We start from the raw sequence: 21,210 nt of genomic DNA, 5'->3' as shown, positions 1-21,210 counted from the left end.
AGATCTATTAACTAAAGCAAAGAAACTAGGGTGTAAACCAATAAAGACACCCATTGAACAGAATCACAAGCTTTTTAAGGCCCTTGAAGATGTGATGGTAGATAGAGAATCCTATTACAAATTAGTTGGCAAACTAATCTATCTTTCTCATACCAAGCCAAACATAGGCTATTGTCACGGACTTAGTCGTTCACTAAGCTCGTGTGGCACTTAGGCAAGTCAAGATGCTTAATCTTGCTAAGTCAGCCTTGCTCCCAATGCTTAGCTTGCTAAGCTAAGATGCTCACAACTCAAAAGCTTAAGAAGTTTAGTAGGCAACTCTTTAAAGAATGGAAGTTCTTATTAACTCAAGGAAGCCTTTATAAGTGCTTGGAAGCTCACTTGCTTGGTGCCTTGGCCAAATGAGGCCCTTACCTATTTATAGGCACCAATGGAACTCTCTGGAACCTTGGAGGGTTCCTTACAACTCAAGTATATTCTAGAATGTCCTACATCATTCTAGGTACAAGCCTATGTACAAGGATATACAAGAGACCTCTGGAATTCTCTAGAAGGTTGTGGACTCCTCTCATGTCTTCCACCATAGTGTAGAGTTATGTGGATTTCTCCAAGCATCTCTAGAACCTTCCACACTCTTCCTACTCTAGGAGTCTCCATAAGCTTCCTGACTCTATATAAGCCCATGGGGAGGCTCATTTGAGTCATCCTGTGACACTCTCCCCCACCTAAGCCGTAGACGTCCTCGTCACGCCTTCTGCTCGGATCCTCTCAATCTGTTCCTGGAATTGCCATAGTGCATCTGCTGGCTCCCAACTAGCCTCACTTTCTGGTAGTCCCTTCCATTTCACTAAGTATTCCGTAGCAGGCGGTACACCTCGTCTCCTGATGACCCGATCTGCGAGGACGTGTTCTACCTCCTTATCATAGGAGGTCACGACCGTTGTAGGTGCCCTCTTAGACAACCCTCGGCTTGGATCATCCTTGTCTTTGTGATAGGGTTTCAAGTAGCTTACGTGGAAGACAAGATGAATCTTCAACCTTGGTGGTAGCTTAACTCTATAGGACACCTTGCCGACCTTCCCAAGTATGGGGAAGGGTCCTTCATACCTCCTCACAAGGCCCTTATGCACCGGCCTTAGGGATTTGAATTGTAGAGGAAGGAGCTTGACAAGCACCTTGTACTCCGTGTAACGTCGCTTCTTGTCAACCCACTTCTTCATTTTCTTAACGGCCTTGTCCAAGTATGAGCACGCTATGTCGGCTTGCTCGTGCCACCCTTTCGCGAACTTGAAAGCCGCTGGACTTCTCCCCGTATAGCCAATCGTTAGAGTGTGAGGAGTTAACGGTTGCTACCCTATGGCTAGCTCGAATGGGCTCTTATTGGTTGCCTCACTCCTTTGCAGGTTGTATGAGAAATGGGTTATGTCTAGCAACTTAGCCCAATCTTTCTGGTTGGCGCTCACGAAATGCCTTAGGTACAACTCCAGTAAGGCGTTCACCCTTTCTGTTTGACCATCCGTCTATGGGTGAAAGCTTGTAGAGAAGTGAAGCTCCGAACCCATAAGCTTGAAGAGCTTCGTCCAAAACTTCCCAGTGAAACGCGGATCGCGATCACTGATGATGAACTTAGGCAACCCCCAATACTTTACTACATGCTTTAGGAATAACTTCGCTGGCTCTTCTGCAGTGCAGTCAGTCGGGGCTGCTATGAAGGTTGCATACTTAGAGAACCTATCCACTACTACTATGATAGAGTCGCTGTCCTCCGACTTGGGTAGCCCGATGATGAAGTCCATGGTGACGTTACCCCATGGGCGCTCTGCTATGGGTAGTGGTTCCAACAGGCCTCTAGGTTGTCGTTGTTCCACCTTGTCTTGTTGGCATATAAGACAAGTCCTCACATAGGCCTCAACCTCATCCCGTATTTGAGGCCAGTAATAAGCCGACTCAAGTAGTCCCCTCATGCGTCGTTGTCCAGGGTGCCCAGCCCACTTGGTGTCATGGCACTCCTTTATCAGATTCCGCCTTATGTTCCCCCACTTAGGCACGTAGAGTCGTCTCCCCTTAGTATAGAGTAGGTCGTCCTCCACCCAAAACCGCTTAGTCTTCCCTTCATGTTGCAGTCCCTCCCTTAGAAGATCCATTATGTCTTCTTGGGGCTGACTCGTCATGGACGCTAGCTCCGCTTTGCGGCTTAGGGCGTCAGCCACATGATTAGCACTTCCTGGCTTATACTCCAGCGTATAGTCGAACTCAGCCAGGAAGTCTTGCCACCTAGCTTGTTTAGGACTTAGCTTCTTCTGTGTCTGGAAGTAGCTAGTGGCAACATTGTCGGTCTTCACTATGAAGTGAGACCCCAGAAGATAGTGCCACCAAGTGTGCAAGCAGTGGACGATGGCTGTCATCTCCTTTTCTTGCACCGTGTAACGCCTCTCCATGTCATTTAGCTTGCGACTCTCAAATGCAATCAGGTGCCTTTCTTGCATAAAGACTCCCCCAATAGCGAAGTCTGAGGCATCGATGTGTACCTCAAAAGCCTTGGTGTGGTCAGGTAGTGCCAACACCGGCTCCTCAGTCACAACTTTCTTTAGATCCTCAAAGGCTTGTTGGCACCTTCCGTCCCATTCCCGTGCCTTATTCTTCTTAAGAAGATCAGTGAGTGGAGCTGCCCTTGCCGAATAACCCTTGATGAACCGCCGGTAGTAATTAACTAAACCAAGAAAAGATCTGAGTTGTGGTACCTTGGTTGGTGGATCTCATTCCTGGATGACTTTCATCTTGCTATCATCCATCATCAGCTTGCCATCTCTGATGCAATGCCCTAAGAGGCTCACTTCCTCCCTAGCAAATGAGCACTTCTCCTTCTTCACATATAACTCGTTTTGCCTTAGGATCTTGAAGACCTTCCTTAAATGCTCTATATGCTCCTTCAGGGTGTTACTGTAGATGACTATGTCATCTAAGTACACCACCACGAACTTGTCTAAGTATGGGTGGAAGATCTTATTCATGAGGGTGCAGAACGTTGCTGGGGCATTGGTGAGTCCAAAAGGCATCACTAAGAATTCGTACGAGCCATACCTGGTCACACATGTAGTCTTCGGCTCGTCCCCCTCCGCAATCCTTACTTGGTAGTAGCCCGACCTTAGGTCCAGCTTCGTGAAGTACCTTGCCCTACCAAGTTGATCAAACAAGTCAGCGATGAGCGAAATAGGATACTTGTTCTTTACCGTCACCTTGTTGAGTGCCCGATAGTCTATGCACATCCGTAGGGACCCATCGTGCTTCTTTTGAAACAAAACCGGCACGCCATAGGGAGCCTTGGATGGTTGGATGAACCCCGCATCTAGCAACTCCTTAAGTTGTCTCCTTAGCTCCTCCAACTCAGGCGGTGCCATCCTATATGGCCCCATAGCAGGGGGCTTGGCTCCCGGCTCCAACTCGATCTTATGGTCTTCCTCTCTCCTAGGAGGAAGTCGCTTGGGCAACTCAGGCGGCATCACGTCCTTGAACTCATCAAGGACTCCCTTGATTTCCTTTGGCATGGGTTCTCCCGACCCATCATCCCTTTCTTCCTTCAGGGTGGCGAGGTAAGTCACCTCTTTCCTCTTTAACCCCTTCTTAACTTGCATAGCTAATAGCATAGGGGTCTTGAGCGTACCTTCGGTGACCGTAGGGATCATGCATGGTTTCTCCTCCTCAAGGATAGCCATTGTGCGTAGGAAAGGTAGTGGCACAGCCTTGACCTTGTACAGGAAGTCCATCCCTAGCACCATCTTGAAGTCATCCATGGGTGTCACTGTGAAGTCGACCCTTCCTTCCCATGAGCCGATGTGCATGGTCACCCTGCGAGCTACTCCATGTGATGGCTTGGCAGCTGAATTAACTACCTTGAGTCATCCTCCTTCCTTGGATGCTTGGAGCTCCAGCCTTCTTGCCTCATCCTCCGAGACAAAGTTATGAGTGGCACCAGTGTCCACCAGGGCCTTAGTGGCCTTCCCATTCACAAGGGCCTCTACATACATTAGCCCTTTACTTTGAGGCGTCTTAGGCATCGGCTTGGCCTTAAGGGCATTTAGGAGCTGCAACGATCCTACTTGAGCATCACCTTCCTGCTCCTTTTCCTCGATCATAGCATTTAGAGCTTTCCTCTTAGGGCAGTCTCGTGCCCAGTGTGGACCATCACATAGGAAGCAATTGGTCCTGAGAGTGAACTCCTTCCGCTTATCCTTGCCTTTGCCATCCTTGCCACTAGGGCCTTTGCTTGATCCTTCCTTAGAAGCGTAGCCGCGTGATCCCTTATCTCCCCCACCTTTGGCTTGGTTACCCTTGGATGGTGGCTTGGGCTTGGAGGAGTCTCCCCTTCTATAATCTACCAAGGACTCTGCTACTACCATGGTCGTGGCTAGGTCTTGAACACCACGTCTCCTCAATTCTTGCTCGGCCCAGCTTTGCAAGTTGTCCATGAAGTTAAATAGTAGCTCCTCCTCGGACATGTTGGGTATCTCAAGCATAAGCGTAGAGAACTCCTTGACATACTCACGGATCGAGCCCGTGTGCTTGAGATGCTTCATACTCTTCCTTGCTAGGTAAGCCACATCTTCGGGATAGAATTGCCTTTTGATTTCTCTCTTAAAGGCATCCCATGTGTCTATGGTGCACGTCCCTTTCTCTATGTCGGCAAACCGTCGACGCCACCATAGAGTAGCATTATCGGTGAGGTAAAGGGTCGCAGTGCATACCTTAGTGGCTTCATCCGTCAATGCAATGGCCTCAAAGTAACGCTCCATGTGCCACAAGAAGTTATCCAGCTCCTTAGCATCCCTCTTGCCACTGAACGTGTGTGGCTTGGGCACCTCCACTCTTGGTGCCCCATGAGTGGCCATGACTCGTGCTGATACCACAGTCTTGTAGATGGTCAGCTCTTGACGAATCTGTTGGTCTCGGGTCTCCATGCGTGCAGCCAAGGCCTCCATCCTTGACTCCACACTAGCGAACATGCTCATGACCTTGTCTTGGAAGGACATGAACTCCTCGTGTGACACCGGCTGAACTTGTGAGCCTAGCACCCCCTCACGAAGGTCTTGGATCTGCTCCCTTAGATCCTCTAAGCCCTTCTCCATGCCTTGCTCAATCAAGTCCACCCCTTCCCGGGTGTCCGCCATGGCTAGCTCCACCTTGGCTAGCCTTGCCTCCAAGTTGGCTAAGGCGTCACAAGACTTATCCTTCCTGCCTCTGCCCCGTGCAATATGCTCCATCTCCCTTCCACAGGTTTGCTCGCTAGTCTCCTCCATGTTAGAGCCCGACATGCTTCCTTTGCTATGCCCACTTCGTAACCGCGCTTTGATACCACTTGTCACAGACTTAGTCGTTCACTAAGCTTGTGCGGCACTTAGGCAAGTCAAGATGCTTGATCTTGCTAAGTCAACCTTGCTCCCAATGCTTAGCTTGCTAGGCTAAGATGCTCACGACTCGAAAGCTTAAGAAGCTTAGTAGACAACTCTTTAAAGAATGGAAGCTCTTATTAACTCAAGGAAGCCTTTACAAGTGCTTGGAAGCTCACTTGCTTGGTGTCTTGGCCAAATGAGGCCCTCACCTATTTATAGGCACCAATGGAACTCTCTAGAACCTTGGAGGGTTCCTTACAACTCAAGTATATTCTAGAATGTCCTACATCATTCTAGGCACAAGCCTATGTACAAGGATATACAAGAGACCTCTGGAATTCTCTAGAAGGTTGTAGACTCCTCTCATGTCTTCCACCATAGTGTAGAGTTGTGCGAATTTCTCCAGGCATGTCTAAAACCTTCCACACTCTTCCCACTCTAGGAGTCTCCAGAAGCTTCCTGGCTCTATATAAGCCCATGGGGAGGCTCATTTGAGTCATCCTGTGACACTATGCTTTGGAAGTAGTGAGTCAATTTATGCACAATCCAAAAGAAGTACACTTCGAGCAGCACATTTGATTCTACAGTACATAAAAGGTACTTTAGGAAAGGGAGTGTTGTTTATAAGAGGCAAAAAATTGACATTGGAAGCATACACTAATGCAAATTATATTGGATCAGTTGATTACAAAAGATCGACTTTAGACTATTGTACATTCCTCGAAAGTAACCTTGTAACGTGGAAAAGCAAGACATAGAATGTAGTTGCAAGGTCAAGTGCAGAAGTTCAATTCAAAGCTATGGCATTAGGAGTTTGTGAGCTTCTATGGTTGAAGATAATTTTGGAAGATCTGAAGATTGTATGGGAAGGACCTATGAAGTTGTATTGTGATAACAAGTCAATAATTGATAGTGCACATAACCCTGTGCAACATGACCCCATCAAACATGTGGAAGTAGACAAACATTTTATAAAAGAGAAGTCAAATGGCGAACTAATTTGTACTCTATTTGCATCAATCGATAACTTGCAGATGTGCTAATTAAAGGATTGAGTGGTACAACATTTCAGTTTATTGTTGGCAGGCTAGGAATGAATAATATCTATTCACCAACTTGAGGATGAGCGTTTAAAGTGCTTTTTTACTATATTTTACCATATAGAGTAGTTGTTGTTTTCTTTCTTCAAGATAGATCCCCTTCCCAGTGATACAATTAGACTTTCTACTGGTGTAAGCAAGTGCCTCTGTCGCCTACGACAGAGAAGCCTTTCCCTTATCTGAAATGGCAAGTCACGCCCTTGAAATTTAATGCCCTTTATAAAGGGGCTTAAGTCATCGATTCCAATCCGACAATCAAGCTTTTCCCCTGAAGATTATTACAGCTATTGAAGATTGTTGAAGATTATTACAGCTGTAATATACAAATGTAGAGGATAAAGCAGCAATAAATGGTTGTGGAAGTTATACAACTATGTATATATAATCCCTGATTTGTAGGGATCTTTCCTTATTCTTTCTTTTCTATTGTTGTATATATATTTCCTTGGTTGTATACTTTTAAAATATGAATGAGAAATACAATTTTTCTTCACAAGAAGAATGGAAGAAAATGCAGAAAAATAAAAGAAAGAAAAAGCAAAAAAAAAAATCCAAAGACAAAGAAAATGAAGGAATAAAATGCAGCACCCAAAGGCTTTTACTATCATGAAGTTGGATGCAACTTAACAGTGATAAGGTTGGAAGGTTGGCATGGAAGTTCTTTTGTGTAAACTAACTCAAGCAAGAAAATTTGCAGGCCCTCTAAGCTAATTATTGCAAATTAATAAGGGTGGCTAATGGGTAAGCTAAACTTAATGTGCTTGATGAAGAAAGGAACCTTTGGTGAGACTTTGGGATAACTCATGCAGCTTTTATTACTACCTTATAAACCAAACTCTTTCTTTTTCTTCTTTCTTTTTTTTTCTTTTTTTTTTCTCTGTGTCTTTTGACTCTTTTTTTTTTATATCATACCTTTGAGCTTAGTTTGAGTCCTTTGTTTTTCCTTGCTTTTAATTGCTAAGGGACTAGCAACAAGCTAGTTGAAGTTTGTGATAAGAACTCAAATTTAGCACTTTAATGGAGTCATTTAAACTGATATCAGTGTAGTATTTTAAAAGGTTATTGAGGCTTACATCTTGAGGCTGGCCTCAAGGCAAGGTTATGCAAATTAGCCTAAAGGCTATAGCCTCAATATAGGTATAAAAGCTTAAGTCTCACCCTGTTGAGGCTTTATAGCCTCAAATATTTACAAGGTTTTAATGGGTTTAGGGCCTTTATAGGCATTTTGTATACATGTCTTAAGAGGTTTAATGTTCAATGTTCATTGGTTTTAATGATTTTTGTTTTTACGAAGTTTTAGTATAATTTATAAGTTTTGTCTTGCATCCATGACTAGGGTTAAACCTTTTAAGTGATAGGCACTTAGTTAGCTACCAATTAACCCTTTAAATGGAAAGGAAAAGAAAAGATTTAGAAGAATAAATAAAAGAATTATTAGTCACTGTAGTGACTGAACTTATATATGATCACTTCTTATTATTGATAGATAAAGAAAAAAAAATCAATATAATCAATAGATGAAGAAGAAAAAGGGTTGACATTAACACTAATGGAGAAGACAATAGAGTAATTGGATATAGTTATTATTCACCTAGAGGATCCTACTAGTGATAGTGATGGTAATTTTTAAGATTATTTGATGAAGGCATGAGATAAATTTAGATTTTATAAGAGACAAATTGGAACTAAATTAGAAACTATTGAAAATAACATACAACTAATTTAATTATTATGAATTGTATGGTTTTCTTATTATTTAATTTTTCAAGTGATAATTTTTAAGATTATCTGATAAAGGTGTGAGAGAAAGTTAGAGTCTATGAGAGACAAATCTTATTATTTAATTTTCAATTGATTTTATTATTATTATTATTTAAGTTTATGCCTTGTTCCGCCTCAAAGCTTGCGCTTCTCTTCATTTGGGTAAAACGCCTCAAGACTACCTTTAGCCTTGTAAAACAATGAGTGTATTTGAGTTATAAACCTTGTTCCACCTCGAAGCTTGCACTTCTCCTCATTTGGGTAAAACACCTCAAGATCGCCTTTAACCTTTTAAAATAATGAGTGTGTTTGCCTACTTAAAATTGATCTAATGTGTAAGTTTGTTGCTAAACCCTTAATCATTGCATTTGATTTTTTTCTTAGATTTTTTGGGTATAAAAAGAAGCAATTTAGGCATTAGAAAACAAGAAATAAGGTACCATGGGAGTCCATTAATAGCTTGGATAAAGAAAGCTTAAGAAGAAAGAAAAGTTTTTGAGGAAAAAAAAAAGTCAATATTGTGCACAGTTGAGCTATGCACACAAGCAGAAGACATCAAGGAGGTGTGCACAAGCAAACCCCTAAGCAAAAGGCACTTTATGTACATGCAGGTGTGCATAGGTGTGAGCACACAAATGCATCCCCAAGAGAAACTTAAATCATCTTTAATGTTCCAAATTAAGGCTTGGGGTTTGGAACAAGTTCCTTTTCCCTATCAATGTGTGTTGTGGGAAAGGAATGCATTGGTTTATAGTTTTCTATTAAGGGTCTCATTCATAAGGACATTAATGTTTGTTTCATGTGTGTGTGGGGGGGAAAGGGATGCATTAGTGTATAAGTTCTATATTAAGGTCAAATTCATTGATTCGAGATTGTACCTTTGTGTGTGCATATGTACAAGTGTAGGGGATTTATGTGCATGTGTGTGTGTCTATGCATGTGTGATTGTGTGGTAGGGAGAAGGGGTGTATTTGTGTATATGTTCTATATTAAAGGTCCCATCCATTGGTACATTATTATTTGTCTATCTGTGTGTATGTAGTGGGTAGCAAAGGGAAGGGATGCATTTGTGTGTGACCTGTATTGGAGTCTCATTCATTAGTCCATTATTGTGTGTGCATATGCATTTGTGTGGTAGGGAGAGGGGATGCACTTGTGTGTGCAGTCCTCATTGAAGATCACATTCAATGGTCCATTATTGTCCATATGTGTGTGTGCTCACACGTGCGTGTGTGTGTGTGTGTGTGTGTGCGCGCACATGCTTTGTGATGAAGGTCTCATTAACATGTCCATTATGTTCATGTGAGTGTTCGGTGAGGAAAGGGAATGCATTTGTGAATGTGATTGGTGGGGAAAGGGGATGCATTTGTCTGTGTGCTCTATGAGGAAGGTCTCATTAATAAGTCCATCATGTTTACATGAGTTTTTGGTAGGGAAGGGGATGCACTTTTGTGTGTCCACTATGATGAAGGTCATATTAATATATCCATCATGCTCATGTGAGTGTTTGGTAAGGAAAAGGGATGCATTTGTGTGTGTGTGTCATGTGAGTGTCTGGTAAGGAAAGAGGATGCATTTTTTTGTTTGTGTCTGCTATTCTTCATGTGTGCACGCACCTAAGGGGGAGGTAGGGATGCATTCGGAGTCATAAAAATGTCGATCGGATGGAAATTAATTAAAACTCATAAAAATATTAAAAAAAAAAACCTCAAAGAAATGATAAAATAAGAACTAATAGATATATGAAGTTGTTTTATTGTAAAAACAAAATACATAATAAAATTTGTGACATTCAACAATAATATGCAAAACTTGAAAGCACGTTAATACTAAACTGATGATCTATCTAGTTTAGTTGTATTCAATGATATAAAAAGAAAGAATAACATATATATATATATATATATATATATATATGATTTATTTTGTTTAAAAATGTTCATATTTTTATTTACAAGTCTATATTTCTCTTATATTTAGTTATTGTTAGAAAACCAATTTTTCTAAATGCTTAAGCTTGTAGAATTTGGGCCCACAATGTATACAATGCACTCCAACACTCTCCTTCATGTGCAACCCCATTTGCGCACATGAAAAGGCACATAAGGACACACGGACCCTCGATAAACAAACCATAAACAGCCTCCTTTGGACTTAATTAATAAAGTGGGGAAATAAGGTTCAAACACATGACCTCCCGCCAAATGAGGCTCTAATACCATGTTAGATAACCAATTTTTCTAAAAGCTTGAGCTTGTACAATTTAGGCCCACAATGTATATCATGCACTCCAACAATTACCATACAAAAGATAAAAAGAAAGACTCATTAGGAAGATTATCATGATGGATCTTATATTTTTAAAAATCAGTTAAATGAAATTGGAAAATAAGATAATTAAAACTAACTTATGTACTAAATTTTTATTTTAGGCTTTCATTTTTTTGCATAGATATATATTATGAAGGGCAAAATAGCCCTGGTGACTAAGTGCCACCCATTTCATGCTGGAGACTCACCTCCCTTCCCTTAGAAATTTTTTAAGGAGCACTGATGTGGGTTGCCAATATTTCAGCGATAAAAATCCGAAGAAAATTGTGAAAAATAGAAAAAATCGGTGACTTTCCACCCAACCATCTTTCCTCTCCATTTTTCATGTTGGTGCCTCCCAAAATCCCAATCTTTTGCTGATATTTTACCAAAAATGGGCAAATTTTCCCTCCTTGGTTATAACATAGGAGATAAGTGGGGCCATACATGGTCATATGCCATCCTAAAGATTAAACCTGGACCTACAACTGATTCTTATTCGATTCAGAGTTTTCTTTCATCTTTAAAAAAGAAGCAACCTAAGGCAGAAGGAATTAAGCCACCCATTACTGTAACAAAATTGTCATGAACTGATCAAATGCTTTCACACATGAATGAACTGAGCTTGTTCTTCACACCAGCAACTAGAACCACATGGTAAGTAAAAATATGAAAGGTATTAAGAATTTTCATCTTACAGGTGAACAGATTAAGAATTATCCTGGAAATTTCTAGTGAACCAGGGAGCAGCTTCCTCTTTACTTTTATCAGACACATCTCTAGCGTGTGTAAAATCCTATTTGATGAATGCTGGAGAATAGACATGCTGGATAATATTGAATATGCCCATACCCACAACCATGTCGTATATTCAACCATCACTGATATGGCTAGGCTCAAAACCATGGCGTATCATGTCCAACATGAGTTTTTGACAGTTTTAAAATATTCATGTAAACAGAAGTTTAGTTCCTAGATGTCAATTTTTCTACATGCAATAACCTTTTTTTTTCTACTAGAAGCACAAACTTAGAAGAAGCACATGTTGAAACTTGCAACAGAACAAAGGAAGCTCATGCTAGAACAATTCAATATTTCTAATTTATTACCAAGTTGAGATGGTAATGCATGACATATTACTGTAAGAATAAGTCAGCTTAGTATCACTAGAGATACCACGAGTATCAAGAAATGGGTTAGAGAAATGACATGATAGGAATGTTTTCCAAGAAAATTTGCTACTTGAGAAATGCCAAATATACATTCAGATATACCCGAAGCTTTAAAAATTAAGCAGGAATCTGGTAAGGCTGATGTCATGTCACCACATGTTACTTTTGTTATAATAATTTTTCAACCATGTTTCTCTTGCTTATCATTCCTTTATTTTTTTTAATTTAATTACATTCCTTGGTCGAAATATTTCTGGCCCGTTTCCCTATTTCTATTTACAAAATTTAATAATAGATTTTTTTTTTTTTTTTGATAGGAAACGACAAAGAGATATATTGATATATTAAATGTCACAATTTAAAGTGCTAAACAAAAACAATATGTCAATGTTTAATTAATCTATTATTAAATTTAATAATAGATTAATTAAACATTGACATATTGTTTTTGTTTAGCACTTTAAATTGTGACATGACTTATGTCCCACCTTGAAAATAGAAAAAGGTGTTACCTTAAACTTTCAACAATAAACAATAAATGTGAAACATGGAATGCAGGAATAGGCAATGGTTCCATATTCAAATAACCAATCCAGTCTGGATTTAATTTTAAGTAGAGAGAACAAAAAAACACAAATGGAGAAAAAAAAAATGCACTCAGAAACAATATAATTTCAAATAGACTTGATATGAATTCTTACCTATCAACCAAAAGATTTTGTGCAACAATGTTTGACATTGCATATTTATATTCAGGGTGATCAAGGAAGTTCCTGCATAAATGGCACAGCTCATGAATCATACTAAAGCAAAGTACATAGACTCACTTCCATGCAAGGATGAAAATATTGGTTTTTACAAATATATCAGTCGTTGGATTTTATGGATGTATAGGGATATATTGATGAAAATTTTGACAAAAAATATCAATGGGCCAACAATGGATCAAAACTCATGGAATGTTGGGGAAAACTCAAGGGAAATGATAGATGAAACAATAATATATAAATTGAAGTTGTTTTAAGGAATATATATGTACAAAATAAATTTGTAATAATATTAAGCAAAAATATACCCAATTTGAAAACACTAAGTTTGGATATATTGGAGGATATAAAAAACTGATAAAATATATAAGTATTTTTTTATTTAAAAATATTAATAATTTTATTCATATATTTATATTTATCTTATATTTAATTACTATACAAATAAAATTAACTTATTTACAATAGTTTTATTCATAAATATATATAACTCGGTCGGGTGGTTGGGGCCAAACATTTTACCGTCAAAACCTGGGTTTGATTCAGACTCTTGTGTGCTGAGAGGTATTTATTTTTCATTTCTTTAAGAAACAGAATCTCACTTCAGAAGTGAGAAACAAAAAAATTCCCTATTTAAAAGGCAGTTGCCCACTTCATGTTACGTTGCAGCATGGGATGATAGGGCAAGCGGTGGCCTGGGAGGCTACACGTTGGGCCAAACCCATAGAGAGATTCACAATTTTGACATTTAAAAAAGGGAAAAGTGTAGCAGTGCTGACGTAGCACCCGAATAAATCAACGATATTGCTGAAACATCGGTAAAATATCGGTGTTTCGCCAATATATTATCAATAAATAGGAAATTTTCGAAATTTCGCCCAATCAACATGTCCATCCTATTTATCATGTCAAGGTGATCCGATAGATGATATTTCAACAAAATATCAGTGATATTTCACAATATTTTTGTCCTTGCTTAAAGAACTCCTTGTTTTTGAGAAATATTTGCCTAATCTGAACTAAGAGTTAAGACCTAAAATAGCAAATACTTGTCCTTGTGGCTAGTAGCAAAACTAAGGCAAATCCAAGGAAGCACACAAGTTCCAACAAAATCTCCAAGTTAAAAAATTTTAAAATAAAAATTTGAGGAACATTAAATTACTGATATATGTCTACCTACCTTGAGAAGAAGTGTATTTCTTCTCCATTCTTATGAATTTGGATGCGGTCACCATCAAACTTGCACTCAACAACCACTTCCTTCCCATGAAGCTAAACAAATGGGAGAAAGCAAAACCACAAATTATTGAATGGAACTAAAACAAACTGAAGTCAAGAAAAAAATCATTTATTAGAACAAAAGAGAGGCTTCTGAGGCAGCCAAAAGAATAAACAAACAATTAAAAATTGGAGACAAGAATATCAATTTGAATTTTTTGAGATTCTTGGATGTTTTAAGAATAAAAATGGCATATTATGGATTGAAGCATAAAAGACCAAGCTCTCACTAAACCCAAACCTTCTTCCATGCTGCAGTTGCATCAGCAACCCTCATAGCTAGTTGGGGTCGCACAGCTTTTCCAACTTCAATATCCTACAAAAATGATGAAGGAAAATTTTCATTATTTGAAATAAAAAATATGGTAAGACAAAACCATGCATTGGCAAAGAAGTTCAACAAGGCAGGAAAATCATTAGTTGGTTTACACAATTAATAGCCAGTGAGGCATATGTGCACTCTTGTACTCATTATTGACTGCCAATGCAAGCAACCGTATTATCTCAAGAAAGACCCTATATTCAGAAACAATAAAATGCCATCTGAATAACACCCTCTTTACATGAGATACTAGAAACAATAACATACTATCGAAATGCCTCAGTCCTGCATGGCATAATCCCATTTGCTTCAAAACAAACAGCATTTATAGCTTTGAACACACCAGGCAATCAGCATCATGGAGTTCCTGACTGCAATATATATATCCCATGTAATCATCAAAGGCACATAGATGATTTGAGGGCCTCCTTGAGGTGAACATGAAGGAAAGAAGGGAGGCAAAACCTTAACACTGATATGCCAATGACTAGTGCCAGACTTTTGTTGAGGAACAAGCTCCATAGAACTTCAAAACTGAATCTACTCATATAATAAGACTCTAAGAACTGCTTCCCTTTTTCAGTTTCACACTTTCTTATGACTATTTGCTTCTTTGAACTTTCATAGGCCTATACCAATCAACTTCACTATTGAGTTACAACGTTTCATGTTGAAATCATAAGTCGCAAACACTGTATATCAATAGCTGATGACCAAACTTATAAGCTTGCCAAAAATTCAACCCAATTTCAAGGTTTTGATAATACATTTAGAATTCTATTTGACATAACAAAAGTTCCTCTTTAGTATACGTATAAGCATTTTTGGCCCACATCTGCTCAAACCAGTGAACTGGAAAACCAGCCAAACCAGAGTTTGTATAATACCTCAAAAACAAAGATGAGGATTGTGAATGGAGAATTTCTAACCAGAGTTAATTTGTATGTTCAGTCAAATTTTGGATCTCTGAATATTAAATATCTTTTTGGACCAAACCAAGAAAAAAGAGTCGACATGTGGTTAGGCCGGTGAGTCCATGACCCAGCAGAAAAAGAGGTTGATGACTACTTTGTTATGCATGCAGAAGCTTTGATATAAACATATTAATGGAAGAATACAAAAATAAAGCAATCCACTCATAAAGGTACATGAGGTTTTACCATGATTCAGTCAATCAAGCTTACCTAAATATTCCATTACATGATAAAGAATATTATAAAAGACAAAAACCAATACAACTATTGGGTCCCAAAACATTCCACTTCTCCCCACTCTTTGTATCTCTACCCCAAATCACAAGTCTTTTTGTTCCACCAAGAGCCTCTCACTCTTCTACACCAAGACCAGCACGCAAGTCCCTAGACAGCCCTACCACAGATTGGCTAAACAAAGACAAGATGGAACCCTCCTTGCAATGAAAGATGATTGTCGATGTGTTGCATCATTTAGGTAACTCTTCTCCCAAACCAGTCTATTATGAAAGCCAATTCTTAGCCACCTTCCATGAAAAATAGCACCATTAAAGAGTTCCTGATGGCATAAAACCTCCTTCAAGAGTTGTTGCAGGGCGGTCAACACCCCTAGGTTTAGGTTCCCACAGATAGTCCTAAGGGCATGACCATGGAAGGTTCCTTGGTTATCAAAAAAATAAAAAAATAAAACCTCTTTCAAGAGCTACCTAACCCCTCCTCCATACAAGAAATAAAAGTAAAAAGGCCTGACCTAGAACAACCCCTCCTTGATATCGTTCCCTAAATTAAATTCAAACCCTCCCTCAAACTCCGAACCAGTGTTATCAAAGGCGATGGCCTTGGTCACTTAGGCCACCAGGCGAAGCGGGGCAAATAAAAAATTGCCTCTAGAAGATTGAAGCAAGGCGGCTTCAAAGAGGTAGCACTTAGGTAGTTGTCTTAGAATAAGACATAAGGCATAGGGGCAATGACCTTTGACCATGGGTTAAGATTAAACATACTAAAATTGTAATTTAATTCAATCTAACATTAGATTAAACAAAATATAAAATGAAGTATTATGTTATCAATCATAGTGATAATGAGATGGACGGTTATTAATCTAGTCTTAATGGAAGTGATGACAATTTTGATTTTAATGATGACTATGATGATGATGCCCAAAGCTTCTCTAAGATGTCCATTCTCTTATTTGTTTCTTATTATGATTTTTAGATGTCTGGAAAATTAAAATATGCATTTGAACATAACGAACTAGGTAATATGATGTTTCTTATAATGTGGGGTATAATATTTAACACTTTTAATAATTATTACTATTTTATTAATTTTATAAGACACCATTAGGGATGAAAAATTAATAGTGTTTACTGTTGAAGACAATGTTTATATTGGTTTAAGTATTGAGTAGGTAAATATATGTATATTTTTTATCGCCTTATTATAGTCAAGCTATTATCTTGTTTTTCGCCTTTCACCTTAGGCTAAAAAGAGTCTTATCGGCTTGACATCACCTTTTACTTTTAAAAATACTGCTTCTAACTCCATAGATCACATCAAAAAGATGTCCACTAGATCCAACTCACAAACATAAACTGCTCTAAGAAATCTAATATTCTAGTGTCCCTGCCTCATAAACAGTGAAAATCTGATACTATGGCATCTCTACAATCCACAATGCAAAACAACCCAGTGAACTTTTTGGATTCAATGCCCTCTCCCCACCCATACATCATGCTGTGAAGCACCCTTTCTTGTCCATGGCCTTAAAGATCACCAATCTGGAGAACATCTCTCACCCTTCCATCATCCTTCTCAAGGATACAAAATGAGGCCCCCTAACTAATTAAGGCACCATCACCCTTCCTTCCCCACACTTTTCCACCACCAATTGGCTCCACTTCCATTCCCCTCCAATGCAAAATCTCTGCTACCATTTTTCCAAATAAATCTAAATCAATGCAACCCAACCTTCTAATCCCCATTGGCAAGCAAACTCCATCATAGTGCACCTAATGAATTCCCTTGATTTTCCAAGTGTCCTGATAGAAAGCGATTTTAATCTCTCTAGTCTCCCAACCACCGATGAGAAAAATGAATTGTCAGGAAATAAGTAGGGAGAATAGATAGATTTCTTTTGATTATAATCTTCCAAAGGCAAACCAAGACAAATCGGCATCCCAAACCATTTGCTGAACTGTCTATCTCTCTAGCCTGGCCAAATAGGATCAGCTTACTCTTCTCCAAGTTAGCCTCAAGCCCCAGCAGTGGCTCAGAGAAAGGCTGAAAGGCAGAAATGAGGTATATCAACAGGTCCACCCCCAAACCTCAAATGTTATGCATCATCCATATAAAGAGTATAAAACAGACACACACCATCCCCCCTACTGAAACTCAAAAGAACCCAAAAAAACGTACTAGATTTGTGTGCACATCATCAGAAATGCAAAAAAGATAGTCAATTGTCTAAGTACTTCAAGATTTGTAACAGACCTGGCGTTTATGCCTTTGACTTCGATCCTTGAGCTTTTCACAAACAAGTTTCAAGTCGCATGTGACATTAAACAAGTCCTCTGCATCCGGATGGAATTCATGGAAGATGCTTTTTTCACTGATTCCCAACTTCAGGTCTACAAGCAAATTAAAAAGTAAATAACAAGCCAAAAAAATCTTAAATCATGGTTGTTAATAGACGGAACCTTTCAGAATTATCATGACAATCCACTTCATTTCCTGTGCGTTTGTTTTCTTGATCAGGGTAGAAAGGACTGAAGTCTTCTCTGTTCTGTTGCACGAGTGACCAAAATAAAGGGAAAGGAAAGATAAGCGTCATGCTTCACAAGAGTATGATAAAAATGATTCAGGTAAAAAGCAAAGCCAAATAATTACTATAATCATTATGACAACAAACTTAAGGCATGCTATGAAGCCACATAATCTTTTCTTTTTCTCACCTTTATTTTCCCCACTGTCATTACCTTAACAGCTTAACCCTCCATTTCCCTCCTTAAATCCTAAACTACTGGAACCCTAGCCCTAGCCCACACTCATTTGACTGTAGGCAAGCACCTCAGAACTATCCTACATCATCCAAGTTATGTATATATTTTGTTTGCATCCCCTATTTATAGTTTCCTGATAATAATCAACTTCACTAATAACTATCCCTTTATTTCTTTTCTTATACAGATATGCATTTCTATGTTGTGCTTTTTGGTGTTGGTTAATGAGGCTCATGGATTGTCCCCAGTGGGACTTGAACCTTGAACCTCCCAAAAATTCTTCCTAGCCCTTTACCGCTTAAGCTAGGCCTCAAGGGCAATTGTTTATATATGTTAATACTACTTCTATTGTCCCTAAGGCTTGGATCAAGTGGCAAAAGAGTTGGGGTGAAGATGGGAAAGTTCCACATCTAATTCCATCCATCATCTATTAAAAAATAAATAAATAAAAACTCCCAATACAATTATTTCTCCTGTTCTCATGCTACATCTTTATGCACTAATGCAAGTTTAAGGTCAGCCATGTCTTGAAAAAAACAATTTAAACTATAAACAAATTCAAGAAGTAAAGTGTGTTTTCACTCTTGGGAAGGAATATCATGCCTCACGCTGTAACTTCTCCTGATAAATGACCATGCTATTTAGCTCTTAAAAAGAGCTCATTGGAACATTTAGTAACCAAGTTTAGCCCTTAAAAATTGCCCACCTATTTTCACTTGAAGCTAAACAATCAAGCAAATCATTCAACTCCTTGATTGTCAGTCCACCAGAAGTCATTCCTTGCCGACGCTGCAGCACCTATTTACAAAGAACAACAGAGTACCAATCACAAACTTCAACAGAACACCAGTTAGTACTTTCACTGGATCTTTCTGATGAAAATAAGCTTGATTAAACAAAACCATGGCATTTGATAAAGTACATTGTCTTTAAAAAGCCCAAGGATCCTATATCATTCAAATAACTAGAAAGAAAATGAATTCTTGATATAAATAACCAACATTGATTGGCCAGTTGCTTATGAAAACAAGCTTAATCAAACAAAAATCATGGCATCTAATAAAATCTATTGTCTTGAAAAGGCCTAAAATTCCCCATACCATTCAAAGAATTTGAAAGAAAATGAATTGTCAATTATATACCCAATATTAATTAGACAGTTGTACAGGGACAATTTTGGTACAACAGTAACAGCATTCTCTAAACCTGCAAAAGGGTTTAGCCATTAAGGCAGAAATTCTAGCCCTTTGGAGGATTTGTTGATCCAAATTATTGGTATTTCTTCAAAGTTGAAAACTCCTTCTGATGGTTTCATCACTTGGGCAATCATGTGATGTGTTAGCAAAGCATGGAGCAAGACTTTTGATTCCTTTTAGGAGATTTTTTACCTCCATTAAGTTGTAGTAAGAGTTAGTTTAACTGTTTTGACCTATGTGGATCGATTTGCTTTTTTGCACTAATATGGATCAAGTTTCCTTTTTTTACCCAACTTTGTACATGGGTTTCTCATCCTTCTTTGCACTTACTATTCCAATACAATGGAGAAATTGATTTTGATAAAATTTAAAATTAGAAAAAAAAATTAACCAAAATCAATTTTCTATCCCAAAAATATAATCATACCATTTTTCGCAAGTTTGATCTACCTACAGAGTCCCACTAATAAGCATATCCCAAAATCTCAATCCACCTTTTCATGTTGTTACAATGATGTTTGACTGATTATTTCAATGATGTTGAAAGTAGGTAAATGAATGGTGTATAAATCCCCAACTATGAAAACCCATAGAAGCATGCTCAACAAAATGGATAAAATTGCAATATCTCAATGCCAAGACCACAAAATTCCCAAAAATTTAAAATCCAAAATCGAAACCTCATAAAAGCATACTGAACAAAGCTGATAAAACTCCCCGGTGCTAAGAACCCCTAATTAGGGAAAAAAAAATTTGAAACCCCATGTGTCATATTCTCAACCAAGCTGAGAAAATGACAATGACAAAATGCTGTGATCACCAAATTCAGAAAAAAACAAAAAATAATAATTATAATAAATATTTAATAATTAAAAAAAAAAAAAAAACATAAAGGCATAGTCACCCGAACTGATCGAGTTTCAAGGACTCAATGCAAAGAACAACAAATTCAAAGTAATTCAAAACACCATGAAAGCATCCTCGACCAAACTGAATGCTCAGAACACAAATTCCAGAAAGCAATGGAAAAAAAATACACCCCACAAGACCAAACTCAACGAAACCTATTAAATTACAATGACCCAACTCCTAGAATACCCTATTCCAAAAATAAATAAATAAATAAAAATAAAGTAAAACACCACCAAAGCCCACTCACGCAAACCGCCAAACCTCGAACAAAACCCAACACCCAGAAACCAAAAACAGTGCACACTCACTTCAGCCGCGACCATGGCAAAATTTCCAGCATTGGCGCCGGTTTTAGCACCCCCTTTTCGCCAGTTGATGAGGCGAAGGGCGTCCTCGGACTCCCTGGACATGCCGAGGGCGTCAATGAGGCAAGTGGCGAGCACGGACTCCTTGAGTCCGTAGGAGCCCCTCTCGCGGTCGAGGTTGGGGAGGATCAATCGTATGGCGCTGAACTGGTGGCCGTTTATGCAAAAGGTGTCGAGGAATATGCGGAACTTGGAACGCTTCTTGGCGGAGGTTCTGCTCCTCTGAATCCATGTGAAGAGGCTGCACAGAACACTGAACTTGGTTTCTTCGCACATTTTTGATAATGGAGAAGACTCTCTGAGAAAACTTTCAATTTTCAAACTTGGATTTTAAATACGCTTGGCTTCTTCAGGAAGAAGGCCCCTTTGTTTTTCCTCTATTAAAATATTTATTTATTTAATAAAACGAAAAAATATATATTTCTACTCTAATTATTTAATTTAATCGAATTATTTGTACTTCTTCTTGACGTGATCAAATTTTATCTCATATATATTTGAATAAAATATTATTTTAAAAATATAATATAAATATTTTATTTATTTATTAAACTATAAATGATTATCGAATGATATATTTTAATATTAAAATAATTCATTTATTTAATTATAAGTATATTATAATATTTTAATAAACTATTTTAAAATAAAAAATAATAAAAAATAC

At 38.4% G+C, this 21,210-nt stretch overlaps 1 protein-coding gene across 1 annotated transcript in view; it reads right to left on the bottom strand.

Moving 5' to 3' along the window:
* LOC100258105 (DNA ligase 4) overlaps positions 1–20,895 on the bottom strand; it is a 50,988-nt gene extending 30,093 nt beyond the window's left edge. The window contains exons 1-7 of the mRNA XM_002263931.4: positions 20,487–20,895; positions 18,777–18,868; positions 17,768–17,853; positions 17,562–17,698; positions 14,017–14,091; positions 13,678–13,769; positions 12,432–12,503 (exon numbers count right to left, since the gene is read on the bottom strand). Coding sequence (XP_002263967.1) covers positions 12,432–12,503; positions 13,678–13,769; positions 14,017–14,091; positions 17,562–17,698; positions 17,768–17,853; positions 18,777–18,868; positions 20,487–20,819 — 887 coding nt within the window. The 5' untranslated portion in view covers positions 20,820–20,895. The remainder of the gene's footprint in view (positions 1–12,431; positions 12,504–13,677; positions 13,770–14,016; positions 14,092–17,561; positions 17,699–17,767; positions 17,854–18,776; positions 18,869–20,486) is intronic.
* Positions 20,896–21,210: the final 315 nt, after the last annotated feature.

The sequence above is a fragment of the Vitis vinifera genome, chromosome 11 (genome assembly GCF_030704535.1).
Source record: "Vitis vinifera cultivar Pinot Noir 40024 chromosome 11, ASM3070453v1".
Lineage (NCBI taxonomy): Eukaryota > Viridiplantae > Streptophyta > Magnoliopsida > Vitales > Vitaceae > Vitis > Vitis vinifera.
This window is presented reverse-complemented; position numbering and strand designations above follow the sequence as displayed.